Source organism: Notamacropus eugenii, chromosome 6 (genome assembly GCF_028372415.1).
Source record: "Notamacropus eugenii isolate mMacEug1 chromosome 6, mMacEug1.pri_v2, whole genome shotgun sequence".
Classification (NCBI taxonomy): Eukaryota; Metazoa; Chordata; class Mammalia; order Diprotodontia; family Macropodidae; genus Notamacropus; species Notamacropus eugenii.
This window is the reverse complement of record NC_092877.1, coordinates 232,602,130-232,615,688: the sequence shown is the minus strand read 5'-3', so window position 1 is coordinate 232,615,688 and position 13,559 is coordinate 232,602,130. Positions and strand designations below refer to the sequence as shown.

General features: G+C 35.6%; 1 protein-coding gene across 4 annotated transcripts in view; it reads right to left on the bottom strand.

Moving 5' to 3' along the window:
- The window catches only part of ABCC4 (ATP binding cassette subfamily C member 4 (PEL blood group)), a 274,791-nt gene that overhangs the window by 164,965 nt on the left and 96,267 nt on the right, over positions 1-13,559 (bottom strand). For all 4 annotated transcript variants that reach the window (XM_072622112.1, XM_072622110.1, XM_072622113.1 and 1 more), the window contains exons 11-14: positions 11,742-11,933; positions 6,610-6,704; positions 5,957-6,043; positions 393-489 (exon numbers count right to left, since the gene is read on the bottom strand). In XM_072622112.1, coding sequence (XP_072478213.1) covers positions 393-489; positions 5,957-6,043; positions 6,610-6,704; positions 11,742-11,933 — 471 coding nt within the window. The remainder of the gene's footprint in view (positions 1-392; positions 490-5,956; positions 6,044-6,609; positions 6,705-11,741; positions 11,934-13,559) is intronic.

Here is a 13,559-nt window from a genome sequence, read left to right as displayed (position 1 = left end):
CTCTAGGCACAATTCATGAAGTTCACCTGCTAAGCATACTCATGGCACAGCTGTATTTGGTTCAACAGGAAGAAGATCCCATGCTAAGGAAAATCATGGATCTTTTGAAGCACTAAAGTAAACAGATCAGGTTTGGAGGAATCATAGCACCCTCAATTTTTAAAGCCAGAAGTGACCTTAGAGGACATCTAAGAAAACACCCTTGTTTTATACCTGAGGAAACTGATGCAGAGACATTGGTGAAATACTGAGGACCACACAGCCAGTAAATGTCCTATGTAGGACTTGATCCAAGGTCTTCCTGGCTCCAGGTCCAGGAGGCCTCTAGTACTATGACACATAGACAAAGAAAACTAACAAAAAATTTAATAGAAAATTTTTTAATGACTTACATCTTTTAATATCAGAATCTGGGATGCATCCTGGAGGTACTGTAACTGGTGAGTCACTAAAATCCTGATCTTCTCATGCAAAGTTTGGCTAATACAGCTGGAAAAGTCAAAGATACAGGATATGAAAACAAGGTAAGAGGAACATACAAAATTTAGCAAAGTATAACAAAGCAGCAATGCTCTGAATGACATAGTAAAGAGTTAATATTAGAATCCATACCAGCTCAATGTGAATGCCTTTTTTAATAGAATGGACTTTCTACAGAAATGGGCATTTTAAAGTTCATGTACCGTAGGCAGCCCAAACTCCAAATGTTCTTTCTCTATGTTGTCTCTCTCCCATGCAAGAAATATCCTTCCACTTTACCTCAGTCTCCTAGAATTCCTTGTTTCCTCAGGCTAACGATCGACATCCATCCTTTGCTGATACCCCAAGCTGCTTGTGCTTTCCTCTTACAAATTTTAACAATTATTGTGCCTATGTTTCATATACTTATTTAAATATATGTTGTTTTTCCTGACAGAGGGAAACTCTTTTGAGGATAGGAACTATTATATTTTTGAACTTTGCATCCCCAGGTACATGGCACATGGTAACCATTTAATACATACTGGTTGACTAGTTGATGTCCAAAACAGAAATCATTATCTTTTCCCTTCAAACCTAGTCCTCTTCTCAAATTTGCTATTTCTGGGAAAGGCACCAACATCATTCAGTCACCTAAATCCAGAATCTCTGTGTCATCCTCAGCTCCTCACGGTACTCACCCTGCAAATCCATGCAGTCGCCAAATCTTATTAGTTCTAACTAAAAAAAATAACATCTCTTACATCTCTGCTTTTTGTCTCTCACACAACAGAAAATAGCAAATATTTCTAATTATATGCCAACTGTCATAGGAAAAAAATATAGTCTGCTGCAAATGACTTGTGAATAAGGATTCAAATGAAGGCTATAGAATACAAGAAAAAGACATGAGTCTGCCATTTATCCCCTGCACTAGAATGGTGCCTGGTACATGGCAGCTCATTAAGAATAGTTACTGATTAATGTAGCAAGAATGAGAAATGGGCAGCCTTGGTATAACTTTAGTACCCTCAAAATGATCTGGGGGACGAAGGAAAGAAAGGAGGTAGGGAACAGAAAGGGAAAGAAAAATGAAAAATGGAAGGAAGAACTCAAGAAAGGGAGGGATTCTACTTTTTAAACTAAAATTTTATGCTTCAGCATAAACTGAATTGGTATCACATGATCTAAATATTCTGGGAATACATGAATTACCCACTCATTCTCCATGCCTTCAAAAGATATTAATAACTGATAAAATGTGGGCATCCTCAGTAATATACAATTAAAACTTTCACAACTTTAAGTGGACATGTGACAGAAGTAAAGGCAGCTAATGACAAGCGAAAGCAAATCTGTTTCATCTTTAAAACAAAACATTTCTGAATGACAACAAAACCACCATCTTTTATGATACATTGTTCAATCCAATTTTCTAAATCACTGAAACCATTCTCCAGTTGCTGTTGAGCGATTTTACAAATTACATTCATGATCTCAGTCCTAAGTTCCTACAAAGAATGTGGTTTTGATTAGCAAACAAGAGCTGGAACATGCTTATTTTTATCAAGTGTATATCTAAAGTTATTAAAGCTTAAAGTTGCTCAAGAACTTTATAAATACCCTGTCTATTCATAGATATACAGAAAAGGCTTTTGGAAGGGCATGATAACACTAAGCCATTAAGGTGCCTGCCTTGGATCCAAGATTGATCTTTCAGACCCATACATACATTTCTATGTATGTATGTAGGTCAGGCAATTTGAGTTGTTTTCCTGATTGCAGTAATAAATTTGTTCTTAGCCAGTCACACTGTGGAATGAGGTCCGTTCCTTATGATCTAAGCCTTAGATAATAATCCTTAATAAAAGAATTTGTTCTGTAAAACTTGGACTCAGTCAAAAGGCTTCAGCCAAGGACCTAGAAGGCCACATGTGGCCTTGAAGCCACAGGTTACTCACTCTGATTAAAGTCCAAGGTTTGCAGTGCTCTCTCTCTAAATCTCAAGGAACTTTTACTTTATCACTTGGCTACATAAAATCATTAATGGTTTCCTCTTTGCATCTGAGGCCCTCCGCCACCTGGCCTCGATGTGCAATTCATTATTAAATTTAATATATTCTTAAGCATCTGCCTGGGGCATTGAACAGTGTTAAGACTTGACCAGAGTCACACAGTCTATATGAGACAGGACTAGAACCCAGGATTCCTGCGTCTAAGATCAGTCTTCTATCCACCATATTTCACTGTCTCCCTAGGACCAAAAACTGGAAGAGCAACTTATCAATTTTGGTAGTAGGAATTTTCTCAACATGAATTTCCTATACCAATAAAATCACAGGACCAATCTAATCCAGGAAGCCACAGCAGAGAGGACAGAGAACTGGAGTCAGAGCCAGCCAGACCTGGGCTCAAGTCCTGCAGCTGACACAGACTAGGTGAGTGAACCTTGAACAAGTCATTTAACTTTCTATGTCTTCTTTAGTATTATGGTATACATAGCCTTACTGTACATAGTATATATAGCATTATTATAGTACATATGATATATAATAGATATTATAGTATGTATATGTTTGTATATTGTACCACATATTATAGTATAATGTATAGTATATGGAGTATTACTATAGCATTGTATATTATAGCATTCTTTAGTACTATAAATTCAATTTCTCACACTGATGTATATCTGTACAGGTCTTATTCATAAAACGTCTCTAGTACACATACAAACAACACATGTCAACACAAGACAACATCTTTTCTTCACATAACAAGTATGTGTTAAATATAAAATTTGAACACAGGTCTTCTTGACCTGATGCCAGTTCCTAAAATAGACTCTGTGTGTGTGTGTGTGTGTGTGTGTGTGTGTGTGTGTGTGTGTACAAACACATCCTTCTTTCTAGAAAAACTCACAGTCATTTTACAACCTTGCCAGTTACTGCCCCCCTCTTTTGTTTCACATGACTTTCCCTCCTTTAAATGGCCTGTCTTTGCCATTGTACCAGTCTGTCCTGCACAAAACCTTTTGCTTGGTTCCCAGATCTCGGCATCTCACAGTGATACCTCTTTGTTCTTTAGCACTTATGGGCTAGTGATTTTGGAACTTATCAAAAAATGGTTGTTATAACTGTTTTCATATCATACATGTATTGTCTTTACAATGAGTTCCTAAAGTTTAATTAAAATTAAAGTACCAAGCACTGGAGACACAAAGATAAACCATGCCCCTGCCTTCAAAGTGCTTGCATTTTACTGAGGGGATACATCATTTATGTAAATAAGTAAATGCAAAAAGGGAAAGGATGAACAACAGGGATACTAGGAAAGGTTTCAAAGCAGAGATGACTCTTGATCTGAATCTTGAAGGAATAAGAGGAAACAAGAAGAAAGGAAGGAGCGATGACCTCTGCAAATAAAAGGAGATGAGAGAAGGCAATCCAATTCGGAGAACAACTCTTAATTCGGTTTGGATTGCAAAGCACACAAAGGGGGTAAATCATATCAAATGAGGTAATACATTAAAAGCACTAGGCAAATCTTAAATTACTAAGTAAATGCTCTCAATTAATTATTAACATGGAATAAATTCTGGGAAAGTCAGGAGGACTTTAAATGCCAAGCTGATGAAATTGTATTATGTTTTATTTTAGAGTTAATAGGTAGCCACTGAAGATTTTTGAGCTAAGGAGTGATATGATCAGACCCATGCTTCAGGAAGACTATTTTGGAAGTTATGTGAGGACTATAGGGCAGGGGGAGTCTAGAAATGAGATGAACAATTAAAGGATTATTTTAGTAGGCCAGTCAAGCAAGGGATGAGGGCCATGGAGGTGGCCATCTGAATAAAGAAAAGGGGACAGATGCAGGAGATACTGAGGTTGTTTGGGGGGATCTGTGATGTCATGAATTTAGACAACTCCTGGAAAAGATCTCTCTCTAGTATTACAGACGGACACTCCCATCTAATTTATAGTCTTACAGAGATACCTGGAGCATTGAGTGATTAAGTGAACTCCTCAGGTTAAAAAAAGCAAGGCTGTGGGACCTGAATGCAAAGCCACTGCTGACTATCATAAGGTGTGGGCTCTTGCAAGGGAATTTATGGAGGAAGAACTGAAAAGACTTTGTGACTGATTAGCTATTTAAAGGAGGGAAAACTCAAAAATGAATATGAGGTTACAAATCTGAATCACTGAGAACATGGCAAGACTCTTCATGGTAAAAGGAAGTCAGAAACAGGGATGGATTAATAAAAGTTGATGAAGGATTCTGGTTTGAACATAACAAGTTTAAGATACCAATGACTGATACAAGTAAAGGTATTCGAAAGGTAGTTACTAAGGCAGGACTGGAGTCACACATACGGAAATAGTTGGTGAAGATAGAAGAATGAGTAAGACTGTTATGGAAATAAATATAAGAGGAGGAAAAAAGCCAATTTAAGGGAAGAACCTTGTAAAATACCAAAAATTAACAGATCAGGAAGAGTTTAAGGAGACAGTAAAAAAGATAGTGTTAAAAGAAGTTAAAAGGATAGGAGAGGCAGCATGGACAGTCTTTCTAAAACCAAGGGAAGATAGTTTCCAGAAGAAGGGGAAACTTAACAATACCAATTGTTCCAAAGATGTCAAGCAGGATGGAGACTGAGAAATGGCCACAGTTTGGTGGTCAGCAAGGCACTGGTGCCCTCTGAAGTAGCTGCTTCAGAAGAGTGACAGGTAGAAAAGTCAGACTGCAAGTAGTTGAAGGAGGAGAACGGAAGGTAGTAATGAAGAAATGACCATCTCAGGCATTAAGAAGTTTTCAAATTGTTAAGCAATGAAGGGAAGGAGAGAGATGGGATAGCATTTAGTTGGAAGAGTATTGGTGGTATCATAGCATGTTTTCATAACTTACTCTTGCTCCAGTTACAAGGATAAATGGAAAAAAATTATCATTTTAGTAATTTATCCTCATTCCAGTTAAAAGCTGAAGTGGAACAAATTCATTATTTTACTCCTGAAGTCTACTGATTTTCCTTGGCTATCACTTTCTCGTTTTTTAAAATAACATTTTATTTTTCCCTGAATTATATGTAAAGACAATTTTTAACACTTATTTGAAAAAATTGAGTTCTGTATTCTCTCCCTATCTCCCTCCCTTCTCCCTTCCTGAGACAATAAGAAATTTAGGTTATCATTTTCTTAAATGGTAAAGAGATGAAAAAATAAGTGATGTGTCGTATGTTAGGCCACAACTAACTTAAGTTAGGTCAGAATGACACCTAAACGTAGAATCTATTTGCCCCCTAAGTTATACCTTTTCCAGCTTAAAATAAAGAGGAAACAAATCATTATTTGCCATCATATCATCATCCTATAGATCTCCTAAAACAAAGGCATGTGTTTTCCTTTTTTAAATGCAATCACATTAAACAGAATGTTACCCAAATTTACTCTTAGAAAATCACTGGAATCTAATACAAAATATTTTCAAAACAAAAACTTACTAGTCAAACAAGTGCCTTCCAACCTCTGCATCCACTGCACTAAGAGGATCATCAAGGAGATATATATCTGCATCTTGATACACAGCTCTAAAAGAATCAAGAGATATCACACTCAACAACATAAACATGATTGCCTTTTGCCTAATTCATGGCAACAATTAAAAAGTATTTATAATATTCATAAAATCAAAGTATTTTAAGATCTGGGAACAAGTTCTAGTTCAACCTTTCATCTACAGAAAAACAAACTGAGGCCCAGAGAGTTGAAATGACTTGTCTAAGACCTGAAATCAAATGAAACTATTACTCGAATTCCCTGGCTCCTTGTCTGCTCCTCTTTCTATGATAATGTATCACCTATAATCCCTATTCCAAGAAATAAAGCCAGAACCATAGCTGAAGTAACAGCACAAGAAAGAAAATGTGGTACTGGGTAAAGAAAGCTTGCCACAGCATCAAGAAGAAATGGGTTTAAATTCCTTCTCTGATACACAAGACATGTGACCCTTCATCTCTCACAATCCCAGTCTTAAAAAACTTAAATTGGAGAATATGTGCCTATTTCCACTGACAGAAGTTTCTTCATTCAGAGTCTCCTACAGTGCTGAAATCATAGCTGGGAGCCAAAGAAAAACTGCTCAAGTATCATTCACCTTGCTAGATTTATTCTAGCCTTCTGTCCTCCACTTAGTGTAGCGCCCCGATCACCTATCACAGTTAGGTCTCCATCTTCCAAAAGCTGCAAATCCTATGAAAAAGAAAAGAAAAGAATTATACATTTAGGGAAGGAGAAGGGAATAAGCATTTATATAGTGCTTACTAGGGATTAGACACTGTATTGATCCTCACAAAAACCCTGTAAAGCAAATGCGACTATTTTCCTTATTTTACAGTTGAGGAAACTAAGGCAAACTGGGCCAAGGACACACAGCAGCACAGTCAGGATCTGAATCCCAATCCTGACTATTTCCCCTGCTTTTCTCATGATTTACCAAGAAGCAACCTATGTCAGTAGATGGAGATTCCAATGGTTAACTGCAAATATATCTGAAACAGAGATAATATGAAAAAAAGTGGAAATTTACTACTTCTCGTCCTTCTATTTCAAACACCAAGCCATGAATGAACTGCTTCCCTATCTAACTTATTATCTCCTAGTCTTTTATATTGCCAGAGTGCTTTATGATCAGTTTTATTTGCTATTACCCACAAAAATCAGGAGGGGGGAATGGCATAGTCATCTCTGATTCACAGAAGAAAAAATAAAAGATACAACTATGACTATTGTATAATTTTCTGAGGCACTGAGAAAAGAAAAATGTCAGATTTGGCAGGAATATCGTCCATGTGGGAAGTAACACTGTACCTGTGGGGTCTCCAGAGGTGTTTTCAAATTCAAGTATTATGTGGAAAAAGAGTAAAAACAGGAATATATATATCAAGACTAGATTTCTGAATATGTATTACCTATAAATCTTTTAAAAGTGCTTAGGGATGAAATATTATACACAGATTAAATATAAGATAACGTGGTGCTTTCATCTCTCATAAGAACATGAGTAATTTCAGCATGGGCTAATGTTACCAAGTCATATAAATCTCTCAACTCAAAAATTCAAGTAATACCAGGACACTCTTACATACTAGAATTCATTTATGTATTTGGATGTACTCAAAATTAGTTGTGTTTATAATATTGACTTCTGAAGTGCATTCAGAACTTCTAATGACACTTAATAATAAATAAAGAGGTGTCCTTAGCTGATACTGCTTAGTGGAAGATGTAGCTAAAGTCAGGTTTTTAATCATCATTTTTAGCACTAGTTTTCACCAAATAAATAAAAAATAAGAATATCAGGGAAATCCAGGCTTTTAAGACTTCTTAAAATAGTACTAGAATAAATGTGTTATTTTGAATAACGAGAGAAGCAAAGGAGACTCTAGAGAAGTCACATAAGAACTCATAATACTAATTCACTCACAGTACTGTTCACACTACTCTTGGTTTGTAAATTGTAGAAGTGGAAAATAGAAAGTAAAATGTGAGTTGTGTTTTGTGAATATATATGTGTGATGTTGGTTAGAGAAGAGTGGAAGAAACGTGTTTTGAAAATACACAGCTATGGACACCTGTATGTTCTAAAATGTTTACAGCAGCTCTCCTTGTGGTAGCAAAGAAGTGGAAACTGCAGAGATACCCATCAATAAGGGAATGTCTGAATAAGTCGTGGTATTATGATTATGATGGAATACTACTGTGCTATAAGAAATGATGGCCCAATGATCTTAGAAAAACATGAAAAGATTACATGAAATAATGAAAGATGAAATAAGCAGAACCAAGGGAACACCGTATATATGGTAATAGCAATATTATTTTAAGAATAAGTTCTTTTAACTCTAATAAATATAAAATTAACCATAAAGGACATATGAAAAAAGATGCTACCTGCAACCAGAGAAAGAACTGATAAACAGAAGTATGTACAGGATAATTTTACATACACATATATCTATATATATCTATATATGTATACCTATTACATATATATAGATATATATGTATATATATCTATATATATATATACATATATATATATATCTATATATATATATATATATATATATATATATACGTATATATTTGTGTCTAATGGTAGCCATATCTAGAGCTGAGGGAGGGAAAAAGGGGGGAAAAAGAAATTTACATGATAATTTTATTATGTCTTTAAAAGGAACAGTAAATTGTACATAATTGATTTCCAGTTTCATGTGCAATTATCTTTTTTATTACACTGTGTTAAGGAAATACTTTTTTTTATTTCATAGAGTAAAAATAAATTTTAAAATGAAAATGTCCACACTTTTAAAGCAAAATAATTGGTTTCCCTGTGATTACTGTCTACTAATCAGTATCGTACTGTGATCTGGCGATCTTCCTAAATTAAAAAGGAGGTCGGCACCATGGCAATCAATGGCATTGGATTCTAAGCTCCTTGAGGACAGGGACTGTCTTCTCTCCTTTACTGTACCCTGAGTGCTTAATAAACGTAGTTGACTTGACGGCTTTGTGAGTTCAAAATGAAATGTCACTGTGGGTACTAGAACACTGTCCTCTAGTACAATTAAATACTGAACTTTCATTTGAAATTAGTGAATGATAGTAATTGGATCCCAGGCCCTAAAACAAATCAGGATGTGTCCAAATCCTAATGAAAGCTAAAAATATAACGAAAAGCACTAATTTTATAGATTTTAGTCTGCCTCGGCTCCCCTACATCACTTCTGATTCTGGAAATTATAAAAAATGTCCCATGCAGATTATTACAAAAAAGGCAGGGGAAATTTCGTTTTAAAGGCTTGGAAACAAAGGGAATCCACAAGTCTAGACTGTCTGGAAGGTTAAAATTCCAAGTATTTCTTGAATTTTAAAGCCAAACAAATGAACTAAAAATCATTACTGTTGTCATCTATTAAGAACATTTTCTGAATGGAGCATAGGCTGAGGCCTCAGGAAGAAAATAAATAAGGACAGTGGAGTAATGAATTTAAGCAGTGGTTGATGCAGATCCACCCAAAGAGTACATGAACGCACCCTGGTCACAAGCCACAAGCAGGAGCTTGTTCAAAAGTAGGATGAAGTAAGGATGATGACCTAGGGAGGCTAGTCATGTGTTACATAGGCAGCTAGGTGGCAAAACGGACAAATGAATTCAAATCCTACTTCAGACACCTACTAGCTGTAGGATCCTGGGCAAGAAACTTAACCTGTCTGCCTCAGTTTCTTTATTTGCAAAATGGTGATAATAATAGTCCATACCTCCCAGTGTTATTATGACGATCAAATGAGATATTTGTAAAGTACCGTGCAACGCTTAAAGCACTATATAAAAGCTGTAACTGTAATTTTTATTTCAATGAAAGCCACTGTTTTGTTATAAAAAGTAGCTTATCTTTAAAGTCAGAAGGGCTTAGATTTAAGACTTGAAAATAGGAAAATGTGTCAGTCCCCAACTGTTCCCCTTCCATTTGATTTCTTCTCCCTTTCAGCCATCCTGCCCCATAAAATGTTCTAATGTCCTCAAGCTGTAAATCACAGATTTTATTATCCCCTCAGCTCCATCATCTAGAAAAAACGTAATAGCAACTACTGCAAGAACCAGAAGAGGCAACACGTAAAAGTCCTTTATAGATCTTGAAGCATTATATCAAAGCGGGTAACTACTATTATTGGGACAGAAATTATGATGCAAAAATGTTTTTACTGTAACATAATGGCCCCAGGGCCATCTGTTTCAATATTCTTTTTGCATAATGATTTTAGTAGAGAGAACAGAGTTGCATTTCTCTTCTGTAAAAGCAACCTATTAATTATTGATTTTAAAAATTCATTCTTTATAATGTTACTCTATTTCATTCATCTTCAATATTCTGTGTTGTTTATTATTTCCTCTCTTTCTATAAAATATACTAATTATTTAAGCAGAAAAAAATATCAAAGTAAACTTTGTACTAAACAAAAGACAAAAGTCAAGGAGAACTTAATAAGAAGTACTTTACATAGCCTCTCTTCACCTCCTTAGTGTCATAAAATGCTACTCAACAGATACTCTCTACAATACTCAAAAGTCACCAGGCAAACAGAATAACTGTTTCTTCACAAAGCTAGCTTAACATCCTCTGTACCATACCTTTGAAATTCAGGCCCAGTCCTTTCCACAGAGAGCACAAAAGCACAGCAGGATGTCCAGACTGCATTGTCCAGACCCAAAGGAAAGAGCCCTTTAGCACTATTATTCACTGAATTTTAAATCCACAAAAACACAATATGTAAAATTGTTAATCCAAAGAAACGGGTCACAATAAGCTAATTTCTAATTCTGCAATATTATTTTCATGGTACTTTGATTGTCATTCATTTTGTTAAATCATTAATTTTGTTAAAATTTTATTGCAACACAAAACACCCTTTGCTATTAAACTTCATCTAACCTCTAGAAACACAAAACCTCCCTCTAGTGAACTTCAGCAGTATTACAGAATTTTTTTTAAAGTGAGTTTTCATGACCCCGCCTGCCTTAATTAATGCAAATACAGATATTTGTTTGTGACTTTTAAGATGGTCCTTTCAATGATCAATTATGAACGATTTAGCTGTTGTTAGCAATACAAGGATCCAAGATAATTCTGAAAGACTTATGATGAAAAAAGCTATTCATTCCCAAAGAAAGAATTGACAGAGGCTGAATACAGATCAGAGCTTTTACGTTAAAGTTTTACTTTATGTATCTTTCACAACAGGGCTACTGCAGAAATATGTTTTGTAAGACTACATACGTATAATCTGCATCAAATTACTTGCCTTATCAAGGAGGGGAGAGAGGAAGAAAGGAGGAAAAAAATTCTGAACTCAAAATTTTTAAAAAATGAATGTTGAAAATTGTTTTTGCATGTAATTTGAAAAAAAATTTGTTTAAAAAATGATCCTTTCAACCTCATAAATTAAAATGAACCAAATAGAGTCATTCAAAAAGATAAAATAGACCTCTCTCCTTTGCAGAGGTGGGAGACTGGGTATGGAATATTACAGGTATTTTCAGTTTTGCTTAGGTGTTTCCCCCTCTCTTCCTCTCTTAATCTTTCTTGCAAGGGATGGTTCTTTGGATAAGAAAGTAAGGGAGAAAAGGGGGATTCAATGGTGATAGAAAAATAAAAGAGAATAAAAAACATTTTAAAAAACAGTACAAATTGGTTTCAAGCAATCCCAAATGAATAATCAGCTTACCTTCCTTAGGGCACACGCCTTTATTACTTTGTCATATTTTTCCTTTTCATAGTTTTTCCCAAATAAAATGTTACTTCGGACAGTTCCTGGAAACACCCAGGGTTGCTGAGAAACATAGGCAATCGTTCCTTTCACGTTGACCAATCCCTTATACTTCGGCAGTTCACCAAGCACAGCACTTAAAAGAGAAGACTGAAAAAAAATTTAACTAAGTCATATAGCAATCATAATAGAAGAATGAGTGTATATAAATTATTGGGCAATATTAACTTAGCTTGTTCATTTACGCTACTTTTCCAGACTGAGCACAGTGCCAATGTTTCAATGTTTATTTTTTTTTACTGGTGAAAAACCGGTAAGATGAACATTTTAAAATGGCAATATGGAACAAAACTTGATTGACAAAGTCATCCATTGCTTGTTTAAATATCATAAAATGAATTACAATTCAAAATATAATTATTGGCTCTACGTAAAACCACTTTACTTATTAAAAGGCTGATTTTTGCTGAAAGTAATTCTGCCTGGATATTCTTGTCTAGAATCTCCAATACATCCTGTGCACTTATATTGTACATATTATATCTTAAGGCAGATAAAGCTACTATACAAGAGTCCTTCGCTTAATGTAACAGATGTGTTTTTCCCAAATTGCAACCAAATCAAATGATACTTTTAATGTTCCAGGTCTACTAATTCTGTAGCTATCCACAGGACATTTTGTAAAGCAATGTAATTTTGTAAACAACACTTGTGAAAATGTACTCACATCGTCATCCCTCCCTAATCTATGTTCTCTCAGTTTGGATTTCCATTTCTTAAAGCTTTAAAAATATGGGCAAACCTACAATGGAATACATTGCCCTCGGTTTCCTCACTTATAAGATGAAGAAGATGGACTAGATAATCTCTACGACTGATTATATAATTTTAGGTGTAGTCTTGACATTCTATATATGCTCTTGTATACTGCCTAGGCCAAACTTATAAACAGGATATAATCCATAAATTTTTAAGTCAGTTATTTACAACACTGATTGAGTTGTCCCATAGAAACTCTTTTGCATAGTGGTTAGGCTGTCAAGGCCATCTTATTGATCCTTATACACTAATAACGTAGAATCAATCAATCCATCATTTGTTATAATGTTTGTATAGAGAAACACTCAAAGAGTTCCAATGTGGCCTGCCACCTTGGAAGAAGAGGAAACACAGAGTGAGGAAGTCCTTTCTTGGCACCCAAAAAGCTGGGATTCTGCGAGCTCTAATTCACTGATGGTGGGACCATGGCCAAGAACAAGGGCTCCAAAGGGTGAAGGTTGTGGGAAACTGAGGTGGGGAAAGGGAAAGTCCCTAAAGGGAGAAGGCAGCCGGTCCATAGATAACACAGAACTTTGTGGTTAGGGTTCAAAGATTTAGGAGGTCAGCTGCTAGGAATATTCATCTTGATCTTGCTTCCCAATTACCTTTTCCTTCTCCCAAACAGACCAAATAAACCCAAACCCAAATAAACCCTGGTTTGTTTTCCTTTCCACTGTTACCATCAGTTGCTTCCAATCAGTATTTCCTATAACTTCTTGCATAATTCCTTTTTCTGGCCTTAAAACAAGAACATAATCCCTTTGTAGATTCAGGGGTGGGATAGAAAGGTGAGGTTCAGGGATCAAGGGAACAACGTGGATCTAAGAGGAAGTAGAAACAGCTTTGAACAGCTCTGTTCCTCGGCTTCCTCCTTATAATGTAATTCCATCTTTCCTTAGGATGTCTGATCCACCTAATGAACAACCAAGATTCCAGAGGTCTTGTGATGAAACATGC